We start from the raw sequence: 19,494 nt of genomic DNA, 5'->3' as shown, positions 1-19,494 counted from the left end.
AGGGGACAGGGCAAGAGGGGCGTGTGCTGCCACGGCAGCTGCCACTGTGGAACAGGGATGTCAGACGAGGCTGGTGCCGCCCCAGAGTGCGCCCTCCGTACAAGTACCACAGGAACGCTCTTTTTCGGTAAATCAAGAAGGAAGCTGAAGTTTGTTTTTCATTTCCCCTGCCTGTGACTGGAAGTGCTCACGCAATACACACCAGAAGCAGTTTAGGAAATTGCTCCTTTTATTTGCTGGTGTCTGGACTCAAAAGTAACTTTAGTTCTCAGGAAGTTTTTCCTCACACAGTACATGGATAGGCTGACATGTAAGGCCCTGTTAGGGGGGTTGTGGCAAGTCTCGCCTTGCTGTGGGCCCTGGAGGGAAGCCCCACTGACAGCTGCAGGACGTGGCGAGGTCTCTGACCTATTGCTCACAACTCCTCAGTTTTCCGCAAGAACTCAGAATAGAGCAGCCAGCCATTTCCACCCACCCTCTCTGTGATATAAGTGCCATGTAATTCTAGATTAATTATTGTGATCTAGGATGGATCTGAAAGCTATACTATGTCTTGGGAGCTGAAGTTGCCTGATGTGTCTGGAGTTTTGCTTCTGCAAAAGTCTCTGTTGAAGCCACCCTTCACAAACGGAGGAAAGACTAAATCCTCAACTTCCTGGGCAAGTGGTTTACTCATGAATCTACTGTGTAGAAACAGTAGCCACCATATCTTCATCCTCCATTCCCCTGCTGCCCCTAAACATGTACCAAAAAACCTTTTATCCCATACCAAGTCACATTTGCTCAGTCCTCGTTGCTACCTTCCTTCAGGAAAGGATTTTGGATGTTGGATCCCAGGAGACGACTGTGTTTGCTTACAGCCCTACTACAAGGAAGGACATCAGGTGTAGACCTGTCCTCAGTTCCTGCTCAGTAGGTCCAGCAGAGCTTTGCTCCTCACGCTGGCCACCTTTGTGCACGACAAGGGAGACCAGGTTTCTGGGGTTCTGTGTTTGCTTTGAGTACTGGTATTTTGTTTGGTCTCATTCTAAAACCTGTCACAAAAGGATTTCTTCTTCATTTTCATCCAGAATCTTACATTAAAAAAGCCAAAAGTCTCATGTGGATGCCATCTCCCATTTATCATGTTTCCTTTCTGAAATGTCTGTATTTGGAACACTTACTCTCAAGTCTTATCTTGTCCATTACAGGAAGTTAAAAGTGTATTAACAAGGCAGCAGAACTTCTCTCTTCCTGTAAGCTGCATGTAATTGTGGAAATTCCCATGTGTTATTCTTAAAGAGAGGAAATTTTGGTGTGGCTTTGTGGTTTTTCACTGCAATGTAGCATTTGCATACATATTAGGAAATACAAGAATTTAGCTGCTACCTGGAAGTTAACTTGTGCCTGTTCATAAATATACACTGTGATCATAAGATAGAGCCTTTAATTTCCTGCCCGTCACCAGACCATGCAGTATGGAATATTTTGCGTAAAATGAGCTATCCAGTGTCATGCAGGCATCTCTGGTGGGGTTGGGGAAAACAGATCTGCAGTGAGATTTTTCAGTACCTTAATCCTGAGGCATTTTTTCCAGCGCCTGCACTCTGACTATGTTTCCTACACACCTTCTAACTCTAGAGGAAATGAAATACCGTCTCTGGGAAGTGCCAGTAATACACATAGACATGCAACTCAGAAAAAGAAGAAAAATCTAGTCTACAGCCTGACAGCTGCGCAATTCCTGCTCTCTTGAAAGAGGCAGAAAACTTCCTGATCCAGCCTTTCACTGAAGAAACTATAATTCTCCCTTCCCAGCAATGCAGATTTGGTGATTGCTTTCCTAGCCTCTGATTTTGGTCGGGGACAAAAATAGCTATTTTGTGTATGGGTTTCTTAGGAGCAAGTTCTGAATTTGAATACACTAGATGCCTACTTTAAGCGATTTATCTAGCAAGCCTTCTTAATTCATCTCCCCATGTAAAAAATGGGAATAAATAAAGGGCTCTGTGATAATTAATGAACTGAGGACTGTTCAATTAAAAACAAGATCAGCAAATCTGAAAGTTTGGTTTAAGTACTGCTTCACAAGAAGGTGAAATGCTTTAGCTGAACATCATCAACTAAGACAGAATAACAGGCCTGTGAGAGGCTCAGAACATTCCTTGATTTGCAGATCAAGTTGATCTACAGGTTATGAGCACTTTTAGATTGCAGTAATTTGTACGGCAGCCACCATGCTCCATTGAATATCCCATAAGTAAGAATAAATTAATCTGAAGGTGAATGTGTGATTGGCAATATAAATATAAATATGTGCATATATATATGTATAACTAATTCCAAGCGATAGTTGTTAACAACTATCCTAAAGTACTATACAGTGTCCATGTGGGATGAAACCATGTGAGAGGATTGTATAGGAATGATATACCAGAAGTCGAGGACTTTTTTTTAAAAAATGGTATTACTTACAAAGATCTTTTGTAAGTAAGTAAAGTAAAGGGGTGAGACAAAATTTGTTTTATTGCTATATTAGAATCTCATTTATTTATTGGTATGACCAACTTGATCTTTCTGGATCTTAGTGCCCTAAACCATACTTTGGTATTTACCTCTACATAATAGAAAAAATACATAAATCCTATTTTAAACCCCCACCACCCTCCCAACAATTCAGTGAGTGCTTTACCCAGAAGAAACTAGGGCAGTTTAAGAGATGCAAAATATGCTGGCCTATAGTTAAGGAAGTTTAAGCTCCTCTGTAGTAAGTGCCTGTTGTGCATGCTCTTATCACATGCTAGGTGAAAGCACAATAGTATCTCGCATGCTGCAAAGTCCCAACGTAAATTACCTTGTAGTATTTGGTTCCTGTAACCTTGCTCTGCATGCAAAGTGTCTAAGGCAGGGCTGAGTCATTTGCCTGTCATTAACAACCCTTCTCAGTGGAAGACTGTGGCCTCAGTTGCTTGTCACTTCACAAAATTCGAGTTTCCTCAAGTGAAAATTTCATCTTTATTGTCTGCCTTGTGCTATTTCTTCTTTACGTTTCAGATGAAACAGTTTCCAAGGATGAGGCTAGGGAAAATAGCCCTGTGCTAGACCAAAGCCTCTTGCCATTTTGCCAGGGTAGTGAAATCTGTACCTAATTCCTGGCTTTTTCTGTCTTTCTTTGCAGGAATTCATCCCCCGTGCTAGTGCAGGATCTGGGCCTTGGCACTGGAGACAAGGTGGTGGGGCAGGATGAAGGTGCCAATGCAGGAGCATGGGATAACAGCGCACAGCTGGCAGCCTGGGGTGGCGCAGGGTCAAGGTTCACCTGTCCTCTGCAGGTGAGGCACAGCAGAGGAGCTGCCTGGTTAAATGCTGCTGGTGGAAGATTAGCTGGAAGACTGTGGACCACTGGAAATGTAATGAAGTGATTCCCCATGAGTTTTGAGCTATCCCCTGAGCACAAAAGGCATTGGTCCTGTGGGACTCATTTAACCCTCTCTCCTCCCTTCCACACATCTCTGAGGTAGGATATGTACTTTTCCTCCCCAGAGGATTATTTTTACAGAAAAGGAGTGATCCTTGTGCCATGGCGACTAGAGTCATAGACAGTAAGAGAAGGCAGTGTCATCCCCAGACCAGCTTGTGCATCACTTCACTTTACTTTGAAAGCACAGAAGCCCTGGGAAAGGAGAAGATCAAGAGATCATGTAGGAACAAGATGCAAAGCTACGCAAGTCTTGCAGCAACTTCTGTTCCTCCTGCTTGTGAGACTACAGGATGCCCCGGTGCGTCATAGCGTAAGTTTAAGCTTCTCATACTAATAAGTACTGCTTGTACTGTGCGTGTGCTCTGTTACATGCCTGAGGAGTTTCTTGCTGCCTGCAGATCTTTCTGTGGGCTGAAGGAGCTTGAGGGAACAGCTGTGCTTTCTGCATAGACAAGAGGTGTCATGGGCTGCAGGGGTGTGCACCTACCAGTCCAGAGTAGAGTCCTGCTGCGTAATTAACTCCGCAGGCAGGCATGCAACGCTTATGCCAGAGTGTGTGTGAGCAAACAGCAGCAGAATTAGGGTAGAAATAACAGAATCAATTGTTACTTGGTAAGGTGCTAGCACCGAAGTAATGGTAGCACCATCAACAGCAGCCTTGTGATGCTGCCGTCATGACACTGTCCTGAAGCCACTGCAGTGCATAGGCACCAGCACACAGAGCCATCGTCCTGCTGCGGGGGGGACGGTGCTGAAGCGTTGGACATCCTCAGGTCTCACACACGCCTGCCCGGCACGCAACAGGGACATCCTGCTGCTGGTTCCTGCAGACTCCCGGGGTAAACTGCAGGCTCCTGACCGCAGTGACCCCATGCCAAGTTGCAGCTCACAGGGACACCATGGTCTCCTTTCATCACAGGAGCAATGTGAACAATGCTAGGAAGCTGATGGCACAGGATCAATAAAACCTGAGAAAGTATTATTTAGAAGTTCCCAGAAAATCCATGTATCACATATACATATGCTCCTCTGAGGAGCAGCTGAGGACTTCGGGTTTGTCAAGTTTGGAAAGAAGGAGGCTGCGGGGTGACCTCGTTGCTCTCTACAGCTTCCTGAGGAGGGGACGTGGGGAGGGAGGTGCCGAGCTCTTCTGCCTTGTATTCAGTGACAGGATGCGTGGGAATGGTCCAAAGCTGCGCTCGGGAGGTTCAGACTGGACATTAGGAAGCGTTTCTTTACCGAGAGGGTGATCAAACACTGGAACAGGCTTCCCAGAGAGGGGCCGGTGCCCCAGGCCTGTCAGTGTGTAAGCGGCGTTTGGACAGTGCCCTTAACAGCACGCTGTAACGTTTGGTCTGCCCTGAATGGCTCAGGCAGCTGGACCAAGCGGGCGTTTTAGGTCCCTTACAACAGAATCAGTCTAGTCTGTTCCGTTCTGGTTCGTTCGGTCCCGGCCAGTTCCGCTCCGTCCCGGCCAGTTCCGCTCCGTCCCGTCCCGTCCCGTCCCGTCCCGTCCCGTCCCGTCCCGTCCCGTCCCGTCCCGTCCCGTCCCGTCCCGTCCCGTGCCGGACCCTCCGCCGAGCGGAGCGGGACAAGCCGCGCCCTGCGGCGCCACCTGCTGGTGGATCCCGCGCAGCGTCGCGCCCCGCCCTGGCCGTGGCGCTTGCCCGCGCTCTCTGCGTTTGAAACAACCGCACGTACCGGCGAGGAAACAAACGGCCGCAAGCCCGGCAGCGGGAGAGGACAGAGCAGCCTCAGCGCGGGAAGTGACCTGCCTGGGGACCCCGACGCGGGTGACAGTGGCCACCCCGGCGGGGCCTGTGGCAATGCCACGGCATCAGCGTCAGGCCTGGGATAGTGGGGCAGAGAGGTGCGGTGGCAGCAGGAGGGCTCCTGTCCTGTCCTGTTTCAGCGGTGGGTCTCAGGGACCGGTTTGGGGTACCTCATCTGATGTTCGCCTCCGCTGTCCTTGAAAGCTATAGAGCACATCTTGGGAAACACTCTGGCCGAGCTGACACACAGACCGATACTGGACTTGCCACCCAGTGATCCAGCCTGATGTATCACTGGGCCTTAAGCTAGAAGGGATTGATTACTCAAGAGCACCCTGGGCTTGGCAAAACTAAGCCAATTCTGCCTATCTAGGCCACTGAACTGTGAGGCTGTCTTGTGTAAGCTGAAGTAGGAATTGGGGGGTAGCTCGTAAAAGAGGTCACAGAGACCAGAAGCCACAGGACCACCAGAATACAATGCAAAACCCACAGCCAAACACCCTGCAAACAGCAACGCCATCTAACTATTCCCTGCGGAATAGAAAAAACAAAGATAAAGGAACGTGGGACAGACAGTTTCTCCGCATTGTTTGCCTCAGCCCAGTGGCTAAAAAGCGATACCTAGAGCACTGCAAGCAGAAGCACAAACAAGAGCATTTTATTCTTGGGCTGTGGTTGCTCGAGTGCTTGCCGAGGAACCCATATGCTGCAAAGCCATGAGCAATACAAGTAACTGTTGTGCAAGCCAGTTACTTCAGCGGTACCTAGAAATTTTTGAACAGTCCCCACTAGCTTTTTTAGTGGGCTCAGCTGGGTTTGCTTTAGGTGAACATGCTACCATCTGCTACAATTATATAATTAACGTCATAGTTCAGGCTTAATGATGCTCATTAAAGTTGAGTGTTTTTATAGGCTGAGTGCTGTCACCAGTTTTCCACGGAATGGCAAAGGCAACTCTAGGGGTGTTGTTTGAAGCATAATTAGCAATATGTGAGTGTTACACTGGGGCATGGGTGAGGGAAGGCCGAGGACTAGGTAGGAGCTTTGTTTTATTCCATGCTAAGGCTGGAACGCAATGAACAGAAGAGGGCTGCTACATCTGGGTCACTAATAATAATAATGGCTACAGAGTGTGGCAGCAAATTTGGAATATATGTGTGTCTGGACACCACAAGATCCTCGTTATCCACTATTGGCTGTGTGACTTCCATTTCCTCAGTCAGATCTCCTCTGACCCCAATTCCCAATATTTCTTCATTTATTCTATCACTAGTTAATGAGTGTATTTTTGCTGCAGGCCTTTTTCCAAACAGTTAAAAAAAAGAAGCAGCAAATAAAGTATTTAATTGAAGAAAATACCTAGGCTCAAAAACTACGTGGTTTAACTCATCTGTGCATGTAAGACTCCTAGAAGCTTAGGTTGCAATGCCATAAAAATATGTAGCGACTACTTCATATGACGTTTAACTACAGCCATTCTCTGACTAGATTTGTCCAAGCGGAACGTGTGTAGTTCCCCCATCATTTTCTGTGAGCTACCTCATGTACTCTAGAAGGTCAGACTCAACACCTCAAAGACACATAGAAATAATCTGCATCACAAGGTATGTTACAATCTTCCATAACCCAACAATTTATTTAAACTTACATCACAATGAGAATCTATTAATAAAATACATCAGTTCACACCAGTCTGCATTGCCATTTTTTAAGGGTAAGCATCTTTCTTCACTTTATATTAAAATTTTATAGAGGTAAAAACTACTGCATTGTACCCGCAGTTCTTGAAATCTATTGTAACATTAGGCAGGTTATAGAGGAACTTTCAGAGCTAATTACACTTCAGTTAACCTCACATTTTTGGCACATCTGAATGCTTTTTATTTTCTTCTTAACATAAAATAATTCTATAGCAAGTCAGAGAATCATTGACATAAAGCATCACTATCCAATGGCACGTGCTGCCTAAAAGCATACAAAAATTGCGTCATTTGGTTACAAAATAGATACTCTTAGTTCTTTACCCCAACACTTTACATTGAAGTGCCATGACAGAAAAGGGCCAGGAACAGGGCCAGCCTTGCTGCATTGTTGCCGGTCACTTTGCTGCAAGGCTTTGCTTAAATAAATCCCAGAGTGATGTGTTAAGATGACGTTGATGGCTTTTGCCTTGCCAGTCAAGGTCATTCCTTTTGAAGCACCCTCCACCAGGTGTAAGGCCACGAGTAAATGTCACCTTTTTTCTCATATGTGTTGCTGCTCAAGGGACAAAGCGAACACAGTTTTGAGTGGTGTTCAAGAGGGGCTGTGTTTCTGCAGGCCTTGACAGTTTAGTGGCCACGAATCATGCAGCAGAGAACATGGAGGACTTGTAAGCCACCGCTCAGTCTGGATTTCTTCTGCCTGGCACCATAGCAGCTGCTTCTTTAGAAAGTGAGTGTTATAAGCAGGAATGAACTTTAATGGTAGCGGTGTGCCAGGCACATAATTGCACAAGTGTCTGCAGTTACTTGCACGAAACCTGTAGGTTGTGGTTTGGGTGATTTTTGTTGTACACCACAAACTGCAGCTGCTATGAACTTCTGGCGTTATATTAAAAACAAAAAGCAGCCCATGATACTTGCAACCAGGGTTGATTTTTCCCTGGCTCTTGAGCCGTACTGTTTCAATCAGAGTTTGGCACATTAACTAGTGATTGTTTTATGTTTCACTGATTGCAGGCTCCACATACTGATATTGATTTTGTGATATGGCTATTATATTGGTTATGTGCCTTCTGCTCAAGTTGCTCTGGTAGTAACGAAGAAATCTGAACGCACTACTGCAGTAGGAGTAGTAGAGATTGACATAGCAGAAGAACGCTAAGCGTGTTAGAGCTTTCAGGTAGCACGATAGCTAGATGGTCACTTTTCTTTAATGGGAAATAAACACCTATACTTTGTCATGGCAGGGTTGCATTCTGTGCATCGTTCCGTAGCCCCAGTCAAACAAAAGCCCCATTTACTTGATTCAGCTTTTCTGCTCATCCTTTGCTGAAGCCCCTGATCTGAAATCTTTTTGGTGAGACCAGTGAGCATTCCCAAAAGGAGCTTACAGCTGCTAGGAACCATCTCTGACGTCACCTCTCTCAGAGAAGGAGAAACTGAAGAAAGGACCATAACACTTGCTATATTAAGGAAAGAAAGAAATTACACTGATAATGGAACAGTTGTTGATGGGGATGTTTGAAACTTACAGTAAGAGAAACTTCAAGGTATACATGGTACTCTTTGCACATCCTTACTGACCCTGAAAGGTAAGCCTGCCAAAAACCCTCCAAAAATCAAAGTCACTCCCAGAGTCCATTTTTGCCTCACATTCACAGTGAGAATTTATCCCTGCATTGATTTCCATTTCCTATTCAGCGTTTGCTCTGAACACAGCTAAAGTTAATGTGAGTCCTTTGGGAGACACAAGCGCAGGACGTGAAGCAGTGCAGATGGAAGAGCTTTGGCTGAATCGGTCTATCTGCACCAAATGGGAGAACAGGACGGGATGGAGCTGTGACATCTCTCCTTGTGCAGAGAAGAGAGTGCTGCTAAGGTGGACAAATGTCAGCTGAATACCTTCACATGGATATAGTGCAACTTCTGCTCGTTTAAAAAGCTGTGGAAAAGTAGCCAACTGCTCCGTACAGAGTGTGGATGAACAGGCAGCTACAGCCCAGCTTACACCCATGGCTTAGGTGACAATGGGAGTAAAAGCCATTACGCTGCAGGTATGTTCTGGCACCTGCAATATTTTCATGCTCTTTACAACCTTCGCAAGTTAAAGTGTCAAGGCGTGACAAACTATGTAGCAGTGCATTCCTTCTATTTCATATACAAAAAAGGGCTCAAGGCTGGGAGCAAGAAGGCACAAACTTGGGAAATAACATAGCTGAGGAGTTTACACAAAAGTACTATGTCATTTATTAGGCATTACTTAGCACTTACTTCACATTTTGCCCCCAAATTTCCCAAAGCAACATATATTTCCCCACTTCCTTTCCCTTCGTCCCCTCCTTTTGGATAAAGCTGCCTGTGCTCTATAGATACAGTTGCTGAAGAATATAATGTGAACACTGATAAATACAACATACACAGCAAAAAATGTATTATAGTATTACAATAGTCAAATAATGTAGTTAGCTTCAAGCTACGGCAGTGCCTACGTGCTATAGGGAACCAGTTCAAGAACAGCAAGCGGAGCCACTGTACAGGAACAAAACAGCGTCGGCAGTGTTAGGCAGAGCAAGGGACCGAGGGGGAGGCGTTCTGAGGGTGCCTGAGCAGGCAAGATGGCTGTCAGTCATGGGGATCCGCTCTCTTAGGAGACCCACCCAAGAGCCTCAGGAGATTTCTTCAGCCCGTATCACTTCTGTGGCAGGTCCTTGGAACACCTTTACATTTGTTCATTGTGCATACATATAAAGTCACCCCCACATTTTTCCTGTTAGGCTATGTTTTCTTTATATATATTTTTTTTAACTTTTAACTTTTGAATTTTTTTTTCTTACAACTGTTAAAAAAGTTTCATGGTAAAAATAACTCACTATATGATACATATACCCAAAGTGGTGCGATACTTTATATAATAAAAGATGAAAATAGTCACTTTCCATAATAAAAATAAGTTCTATTTTTTGTTTATTTTACAATATACTTAATAATTCTTTTCTTCTTCTTCACTCTGAAAGTAAATAGATCCCGTTTTGATAGCGCTTCTGAGTCGGTTAAAGTGGCAGGAGACTGGAGAATGGCTTATAAGCATTTTGAGCAGCCGCATTCCACATGTCTCTCCAGTTCTTCCGTGAAGGTGGAGCCATCCACGCACTGGAAGAAGTATTTCCGCCTTTTGCTCCGGAGAGGAACGCAGCACTGCCCATTGCCACAGCTGCCACGGCATTCCAGGCGGGGTACTTTGGAGGCAGTGGCACACGACGTGTAGCCCTGCTGCTTACGGACTACTTCTCGAATTATCTCTCCTTGGCAGAGATTCTCTGGTAAAACAAGAGAGATGTAAAGGAAAAAAAAAAACCCCAAAAAACAGTGGTAACTATTTTGCCAGATATTCCCCAAACATCAGCAGACAGCCCTCTACATGTAATGATATTCAAGGCAAACAGATGGCACGAGCAGGACCTTAATCTTTCACTGCTTTGTACCTGCCATCAAAACAGAGCTTGTGTTACACAAATGTGTAATATCCGGCACAAGGCAGAGGCCAAGCAGGCCTGCTGGCTTTGATCAGCAGTTCTGGAAGTGCTTTAATGAATGCTGAGTGTTGAATCCTGCAACACTCCTCCAAAATATGAATTAGTTTTACTATGTCTGCTTCTCGGGATCAAAGGTCAGCCTGCTCTGCATGACATTAGCAATCTGGGATACCTGAAAATGTCTGTGCCATTCTGCAGTCACTTTGCAGCAGCCAGGTACATTTTGGTGAGGCTATGTATGTGTGTAATTTGGAAAGTCTGTGGTTCATTCACAAGAAAGGCACAACCTAAATAAAAATAATACAAGCCAGCTCCTTCCTGCTGTACAGGAACAAAAAAAGGCAGAAGGGATGAAAGGCAGAACTCACTGAGTTTCCAGTGAGTCTTTTCAGGTCAGGGTAGAAGAGCTGGGCCCCAGTCCTAGTTAGGAAAGTCCAGCATGATCTGTGGGATTCCCCAGGAAACCCGCCCAGCTGCACCAGAGGGAGCAAGCTGAGAACCTTTAGTGCCGCTTCAGATGAGCAGTACCTCCTGCCTTCCAGTTCCGGCTCATGTCATCTACAAAAGCCCTTGGTATGCAGGGCAAGACCTCCTTTCCTAGCACTGCAATTAACTGATCACTGTTTGCTGAGGGTAAGCCTCACAACAACCTCTCCTTTACACATCCCGCCAGAATCCTGGGAGCAACAAACCTTGAGGATTCAGGAGACAGAGAATAAAACCCTTTGCTACAGATGTCCCCCTATCCGTATGTTTGGATAGTTGCTAGCTAGCTGTTGTGTGGTTCTCTTCTCCTCCCTGCATTGCTCTGCAGAGGCTGACTTAGCTTTATCTTCTACTATTTGCCATTTACCCCCAAATATGAGTACCATGGAAGAGAGGTAAAAACAAAGGTGTAAAACAGAAATGCAGCAGACCAGCATCCTGGGCCCTGCGACCAAGCGTACCTCTGTCACAATGTTCTCCGCTATAGTTAGGATCGCATTCGCAGTAGGGTTCCCCATGCTCAGAAATTTTACACTGCCCGTGGTTGCATTTCAAAATCCTGCAGGGATTTGAGGAATTGTTCTTCTTGTCACAGTACATGCCTGTGTAGCCCTCCATGCACTTACAGGTGTAGGCAACATTGGCCACCATGCACTTACCATGCAGACACCTGGAGAAAGAGAAGCATTTAGAGCTGGCCTGTGTTACACTTGAAAGTTCCTTTTCCCTAGGATGTTTGGTTTTGGCATTTCTTGCCTGTTTAATTCCAGGATACTAATCCAAAAACAGCAGTTCAGTGTCAAACACTCTAAAGAAACTGTGAGTTTTCAGTGAATACTGGATAATGTTCAGAGAATGCATTCAGAATCTGTGATCCTAAGTGATCTCTTTGAAAAACATTAGGCTCCTCCGTGAGCATGGACCAACACCTGGCATCCACACAAGACAGCTCACGTTTACAGCATCAGCATGTAGAACTAAGTGCCAACGAGCAAGCTGCATGCCCAGGCTTCCTTAGCAGAATTACTCTACAAATAGTGTCGGGTGACGAAAAACAGTGCGATAAATGAAGGTGCTCGTGGAAAAGCTATGCACAGACTTCTTCATGGGCAGTTGTAGTTGACAGGTTCCCTGGCTTATGTGGTTTGCAGTGTGCTTTGGTATTTCTGAGGAATACCACAGGGAGGGGGTGTTGATCCTTAGCAGGTTCTCTGACATGATCCCCACTTCTGGGAGGAGGAAAGACTTGGAATGGGCTGAGGACAGGGAAGAAAGCAACACTGTCCAGCCAACAAAAAACTGCTTAGGGCTTATAAACCTTTGTTGTATCAGGTCCTACGTGACATAAACCCATGTCTTTCTCTTATTTTCATTTGTTTTCTTTCTGGTACTTTAAAACTGTTCCCTGCCTATGTTGAATCCTTGTACATTTCATTTTCAAGCTTTGAACTAAAAAGCACACATAATAAAAGCAGTTTCAGTCAGGTCAAGGCATGCAAAATACTGCAATAAAGGGAGTCACAGTCTATATAAACCAGTATTTTCTGCCCCACTAACCAAAGGTGTGCTTGGATAGTGACTCGTTACCATCAACTACCTCTTCTTTACAGTTGCATTTCCTCACTGAGATTAAGCTCTGAGTGTTGGAGAACACACCTGCCAGCAGGGCACCGCACACCCCTGCACACAAAGGGCTTGGCTTCAAGGAGACAACTCCAAAAGGCTTAAGGGGACCTATGTAAGCACTAAAAATACACCCAGCTGTTTTCCTTAGCAAGGGGGCTACATTCATGATTGCATTACCCTCCTTAGATTATGAGAGAAATAATCCCTCATCACGTAAACATCTGGAACTCCCCTATTTTTCTCTGTCCAACCACAACAGATTCATGTCGATGTTGGAAATTCACGGAAACATTTGGGCCTCGGAGTGTTTCTTCACTTGGGTCTTCATACCTTTGGTCTGTAACTGTCAGGTGTTTCTCAACACCTTCCAGGGTTCAGTACTTTGCAGAATTAGACCCAGAAGCAAGTTTAAAACTCTGCCAAGTTGCATTTCTACCCTTAAGAGAGTGATTATTCACTGTGTCAATTTACCTGTCAAAAGTATGTGCTTGTGAAAAGCCCCCTCCACAGACAGTGCAACCAAAGTAGCTTCTAAAACAAAAGTACTTCCATCTGCTTATGAAACAGCATTGAACTATGCAGACTGCTGGTCTGCGTTGGACTGTTTCCTTGTGTACTTGCCATAAGTAAGCTATTCATCCAGTGTTTCTGATGGAGATGTGGTTATTGAGCCTTTGAACTGTGAATACTTTACGCTCATGCTCCCTTCGCGTGCAACTCCGTGCTATCCTTTAAACTGGCGCTTTAAAGGGGTGTTTCAGAGTGCAATATTTAAGTCAGCTATTTGGGAAATTTAAAACTGTTCACATTGGAGTGCATAATGGTCTTCAGGAAGTTAGCTTGAATACTGGGTCCAATGCTGCTGTGAGCATATCCCTAAAATGTGTACCTCCTTCTCACAGGTAGCTCTGCTTTGGATAAGTGCAGGCACTCACCCCCTTGGAGGTAACCCATGAACAGGAGTTTTCCTATTTTAACGGGTAGAGTTGCAGCTGAAAGTATGACCTGCAGTATTAACACCTTAGCTCCTCCAGGACAAAGAGCTCATTTGGACAGCGAGCAACATCAGAACAAGAAGTGGAAATTGAGAGTTGCCATGGATGCTGACTCACAACTGTCAATAATTTCATGTGGGAACCCAGCACCTCCAAAAATAGTCAGATGTGGTTTTACAAGATGAAACGTGAAATATGCATTAGCTGTAAAGCTTCCACCCTCCCATCAGCATTCGTTCGAGCTTACTTGTGGTTAAGACATGGGTCTCCAATTTCCTGGTCACACAGGGGGCCCGTCCAGCCTGGGTGACATTCACAAATCACACTTGTTTTCTCTAGGGAACGGCAAATACCGTGCTTGCAGATGTTACAGGATTTGCAGCCAGGAAGGACTCCTAGTGACTGCTGTGGTAAATCCTTGAAATCCTGCAGCTCGTTATTGATGCGGACATCATGAATACATCCATGAAAACCATTTGGTGTCTTATCTGCACCCTGGCGCAGCGAAGATAATCCAGTAGAGGTCGGGATCCCTTCAGATAAAAACAAAAAGGGAACGTTTACTCACAGTTACAATGATAGTACATAAATTATAATTGCTAACGTTTCTTTCAACACAGCCCCTTATAATCTTTAAAAAACAAATTTGCATAGGACCTTTGTAAGGTAGCACAGTCTCATTGTCCTAATTCTGGAAATAGAAAGAAACAAAAATAAAATCACTTGCCCAAGCTTACGTTAAGTAGTATATGACAAAAAAAAGCAAAAAAATAAGCCCAGGTTTTCTGGCTGATGGCCGTGTGTTCTTCTACTTGGATAATGCTCCTTCTGTCTATGGCTTAATAGCAACTATCCTTCTGAAAGGTTTAAGAATATCTTTACTTGCCAAGCACGTAGCTACCACCTCTGGGATACAGCAAGATAGTTCGCATTACTAGATCACTGTGTTAAGACAGGGAGTGGTAAGCGTGCACCCCATCGAAACTAGTGCAGGAGAACTCTAGAGACAGAGAACAGTACTTCAGGAGACCAGGCCAAGTCTTTGTGGTGAGTACCCTCCATCTTGTTCAAGTGCTTGGAAGAGTTCACATGCTCAGGTGGCCAGTAGATTCTTCTGGACGTTGTGTTGTGCCCTCCCCACTGACATTTGCTTGGGCTGTATAGATGCATTAGCATAGGCAAGTGCTTCCATTTTCAACTGCATAAGGCCTCTGAATATGCTATCTATAAGTAACTCCACTGTTACAGATGGTCTTAAAACCAAACCAGCATCTTTGTTTAACTGTGTGTTAGGAGGAAAGTTGCTAGACCAGGTGACGTCTGGAGAGATGGGACAAAATTCTGGGCACATGAAGGATGCGGTCTGTCTTAAAGCTTAGTGTAGGTTAGGAACAATTGCTCTGGGGTAATTTACTCAATTATTTTAACTAAACAGTCTGAAGTGGAAGGGCAGCTGGCATCCGTGGGAGTGCTACATGCTGAGAGGTGGCACATGCAGAGCACTGAGGGTTTAGAAAGAAGCAAGAAGAATTTTAATGAGCAATAAAAAAAGTCTCCACTGAGCCCATGGCTTCTGGTATCCAATAGTCCTTCATTTCAGGTCTCAGATTTGGCCGGTGAATGCATTTTTGTAGGTACCTTGTGAGAATTAGTATTGATCCACAATGCTCATCCAGTAACAAAACTTTCCAGGTGATTATATCTCACGTTCCCTTGTATAAATTGCTGTGAGGTTGGTATCTTTTATTCTGTGCTAGAGGGAGAAATTGTGATGGCCTCACCAGCAGATTATCTTTGATGCATAATGGTCTTTAATAGCCTGTGACATTCTTAATAGGAGCCAATTATAAAAGTTCAGCTCTGTACAAAGCAAGATTAGCCAGTTTTCTGATTTACAAGGGCAATATTCAGGGTTCTTTTAGAAAAGTGTTATTAAAAGGAATTATTTACAAAAGGCTGGACCAGCACCAAGTGAAATTGGTAAGAGTTTCTACTATCGGCTTCAATAATCTGGTTAGAAAAAGCCCAAAGACTTTCTGAGTCTATTATCGTTCTGCTGACTTTTGTATTTAGAATAGGCTGTGTAGAAAATCCAAGAATACTGTGTCACCAAAAGGGAGAGATTTCAACATTCAGTCGAGAATAGAGCTGGGGACAGTTCTGGCAAAAACACATCAATCAGGCAGAGGGCAGCCTTTGTTTTGTTTCTCATATTCCAGACACCTAATCAGTGGGATACTCATTTTTCTGGGCATCTGTTCTCCACCCCACTTGGCCTCTACTTCCCCAAAATTCAGTACTTCCTAACTGAAGTTTGGTCAGTTCTAGTATTTTTCTAATACTGAAGCTCTGGCTTCAGTTTCCAATGAGAAAACTATTAGACAAGAAGTTCTTAGTCAGCTTGTGTGTTAATATGGTTTGGAGGTTTTAACCATTTTATTTTCCCCCAAAATTTTGAGAGGTCTATAAAATTTCCAGCAGAAATACAGCTCACTTATGGTGTATTTAAACCTGCTGACTATTGATTTGCTTTTCTGTGACTGTTTGTGATACTTTCATTGTATTCTTCAACCACGGCATCTTGGTGCCAGCCAGTTCTGAAAGCTTTAGAAATTATAAAGTGATTGCTCTTGCCATGGCTGTATAACATAGAAACTGCCTGTGCTGTGCGGAGGTTAATTTCCCGGCTCTGGCGTGCGAGCTTGTGCTGGCTGTGCAGTGCGGTGCTAGTGGACTACGGAGTACAAAGCAGAACAGCTCCAGGCTTCCTGTTCAGGGAAGCAACCTCTCGCAGAGGGGAAAGGCAAACTGCTAGTTTTTCCCCCAGAGGGTCCTCTCCATAGGATGGAAAATGACTTGCTTCTGAGAGGACTTGTTAAAATCTCGAAGTCCAGAGCAATTCGCTATACCTCCAATGTAAAGGGGTGTGTTGAGGCTGACGGAAGAGTGTTTCTGGAGTTTTCCTAGACTCTTGGGAGTCCCCTTGTCCACCACCAGGTTCAGAGTTTGATTCAGCATCACGAGTTCCACACTATGAAATTGCCCATCATTTACTGTTTCCACACTAAAAGTAAAAGAAAAAAAGAGAATTAGAAGATGACATTAACAATGAACCACCTCTGCTTCTGTGACATCCTATGTCCCGGTATTACACCTTGCAAGGCACAGCTCCCATTCCGTGCTCCTTTACGGTCACTGTGTTCTCGACATTTCTTCCAGCGTGAGCCTCCAAGAACGGAATTTAAACATTGCTGATGCCTGTGCAGGCAGTACCTGCACATATGTAACACTTGAGAGGACAGCTAATCAGCATAGTCACTACTGTAGTTGTGTTTCCCCAGGCACAAAGCAAGGGTGTAGCTACATGATATATTGGCTTTGGTGGCAAAACTACTTAAAATCCTCTGTTCTGTGCTCTCAGCCACAGCTTGCTGCCCCTCTGTCACACTGCTTGGTGCCCATGTTGCAAGCTGGAACACTGAAATGATTTCTTTTTGTATGGTTAGTTTAAACTCCAATTATTTCACAGAGGCAGGGAGGGACTGCAGTTTGGGGCAAGAGACAGCAGGGGCCTCTGAAATGAGCCCTTCCTCACAGCAGAAATATCTTGTAACTACATGCTGAGGCATAAGGACAGGCTGAGTTTCTTAGAGAAGGAATTCAGGAGTTTTTGGCTTACGAATGACTGGGGTACTCTGTTTAATACAATAACAGTCCTACTCGAACGCAAGAAAAACTGACAAATTGCTACCCCTCTTTGAGAAACACTTAGGTGTAGATTGAGGCTTGAGAATAAGACAGCAGGAATTTGGGGGGATGACAGGGAGCAGGTAGCCATCTGAGCAGACAAGATATTAAAGGCAACATGCTCAGGTGTTTTTAATACTGATTTTTCAAATTCATAAAGCCAACAGCTCTTTGCTAGTCTGCACCACATACAATCTTCACCTTCATCTTCAGTTCAATCTCCCAGAAATTAGAAGATGTGGTGGTACAATTCAATTTGCATCACACTATCATTTTTTATTTTCGGGGCAGCTTCAGCTCTCAAGCCTTTATGCTGCATGTTGAAATTCTCTAAAACAGCTTGATAGCTTCATGTGCTTGTAAAAGCAAGTAGGGGCAAGGGTGGGATTACTTTCTCTTGAGCAAAGAGGATTTCAAATTAGGCTGGTAGTTATAGACGTGATGGGACATCTCCACTGCTGTAGATGTAATTAAATGGTACAGCCTCTGTTCCATACTCATGCAAACACCAGTGCATAATGAGAATCTAATAACAGTAGTGGTTACAGCCAAAATTAGACTGTGGGCTATGTAAACTGCCCACATGCACAGTGTTGCCAACACATCTTAAGCTTGGCCTGTGAGCACCCTTTTCCAAATTCCTCCCGGCAGGCTTGCTAGCTGGGTGGTGGTTCTGTTGCATAAGAGTAAAGACAGAAAACACCAGCTGTGGGATTTAGGCATCCTGAGATACTGCTTAGCCAACAATCTGGATCTGGGATTGCTCCACAAGTGGTAAATACCATATTAAATGTAAAAAGTTATCTTTAAGAATGGGTTTCTGCTCATTCAAATGGCCCATAAGCTCAGCATCCTCTCTCAGTAAGTTACAAAGTCATAGGTCAGATTTCTTTCAGGTGTTTTGTAAAGCTGCAGTGTAAAGGTCTCTGAGCTATTTACGCAGATTTTCTTTACTGTCAGCAGAGAGGAACAGGCACACTTAAGGAGTGACTCATGTCTGAGGATGAATCACCTTTTAGACGTGTCCACCTCTCAACCTGGATGACATACTGCCCATCTTTAGCACCCAGTCCTGCATAACTGATGTGTAAGGGTGCTGTGGCATGGAAATAGGACCTCAACTTCAGAAGCAAATTACATGACTTGGAAATCACCAGAATGCAGTTGTTCCTGGAAAAAGTTTCATTTTTATAGTGTTTTAGAGTAGACCTGACATAACCAATTATACATGAGCAATGTCATGCAGAAAGTCAGCACTGCAGGCGTTTCTGAGGATGTGCTTGCTTAAGAAGAGCGCACCGCTGTTTCAGAACTGAGCTAATGTGCCTCTACAGTGCTGCTGTCCCCACAGGTTTTTGGGATGAATCACAAACACATACAGCATTAAAAGCTTACTTAAGATTACACAGGTTATAAGATGACAGCAGTATATGAGCCTTTTACTGCATGGCTTTACGTAAACACGAGGTAAGTTAGTTCTGCCACAGAACAGCTCCTGGAAAAGCTCTGCTGGCTGAACTGCTCATCCTTGACCAGCAAGAAAGTTGCTGGGCTGCAGTTGCTGCCCATCCTCAGGATGGTGAGAGCGCCCCGGGCAGCTAGGTCTCAAGAACCTGGAGCTGATGGTACTGTCAGAAGTGTTTTTGAGGGGGGAAAAAAAAAAAAAAGGCTTGACATTGTACAAAAATCCAGATCCAACTGATCCAGAGACAGTCTGGCTCACAATACAGTTATATCAGGGCTGCTGCAAGGGCAGGGAGTTGTGTGGGCTGGGATAAGAGGCTGAGGACACGCTAGACTCGCCAAAGGTGATGTAGCGCCTGTACCTCAGAAAAGCAAGCCTATTCTCACTGTACCCGAGCCCACTGTATTGGGGCCCACACCTCTAGCAGACTACTTTATGGATTGACAACTCAAACAAGTTTGAAAACAGCTGGTCCAAGCTTTCTGTTTAGATATTCTTGAATTCTGCTAAGTATCTGCCACATTACAAGAAACAGCTGTGTTACGGCAATGCGCCAACTGGGTGATCTCTGCGTGCTCCCTGCATATCTAACTGTTGTGTTGCAATGCTTAATTCATACGGGTAAAGTACTTGGACTTCCAGCTGAAAGGTGCGAGATAAATGGAAACGCATATTTGTAATTGTCAGTCTATGCAGAAGTGACAATG

At 44.7% G+C, this 19,494-nt stretch overlaps 1 protein-coding gene across 1 annotated transcript in view; it reads right to left on the bottom strand.

Moving 5' to 3' along the window:
* Positions 1-9,521: 9,521 nt before the first annotated feature.
* The window catches only part of SLIT3 (slit guidance ligand 3), a gene marked incomplete at its 5' end in the record, with an annotated part of 526,167 nt that continues 516,194 nt past the window's right edge, over positions 9,522-19,494 (bottom strand). Inside the window, 4 exons of the mRNA XM_082006257.1 lie at positions 9,522-10,252; positions 11,416-11,624; positions 13,823-14,108; positions 16,485-16,639. Of these exons, the coding sequence (XP_081862383.1) occupies positions 10,014-10,252; positions 11,416-11,624; positions 13,823-14,108; positions 16,485-16,639 (889 nt within the window). The 3' untranslated portion in view covers positions 9,522-10,013. The remainder of the gene's footprint in view (positions 10,253-11,415; positions 11,625-13,822; positions 14,109-16,484; positions 16,640-19,494) is intronic.

This window comes from Phaethon aethereus (genome assembly GCF_964289735.1).
Source record: "Phaethon aethereus genome assembly, chromosome: 14".
Classification (NCBI taxonomy): domain Eukaryota; kingdom Metazoa; phylum Chordata; class Aves; order Phaethontiformes; family Phaethontidae; genus Phaethon; species Phaethon aethereus.
Note: the sequence above shows the minus strand (reverse complement) of the source record. Positions and strands in the feature narration are given on the sequence as shown.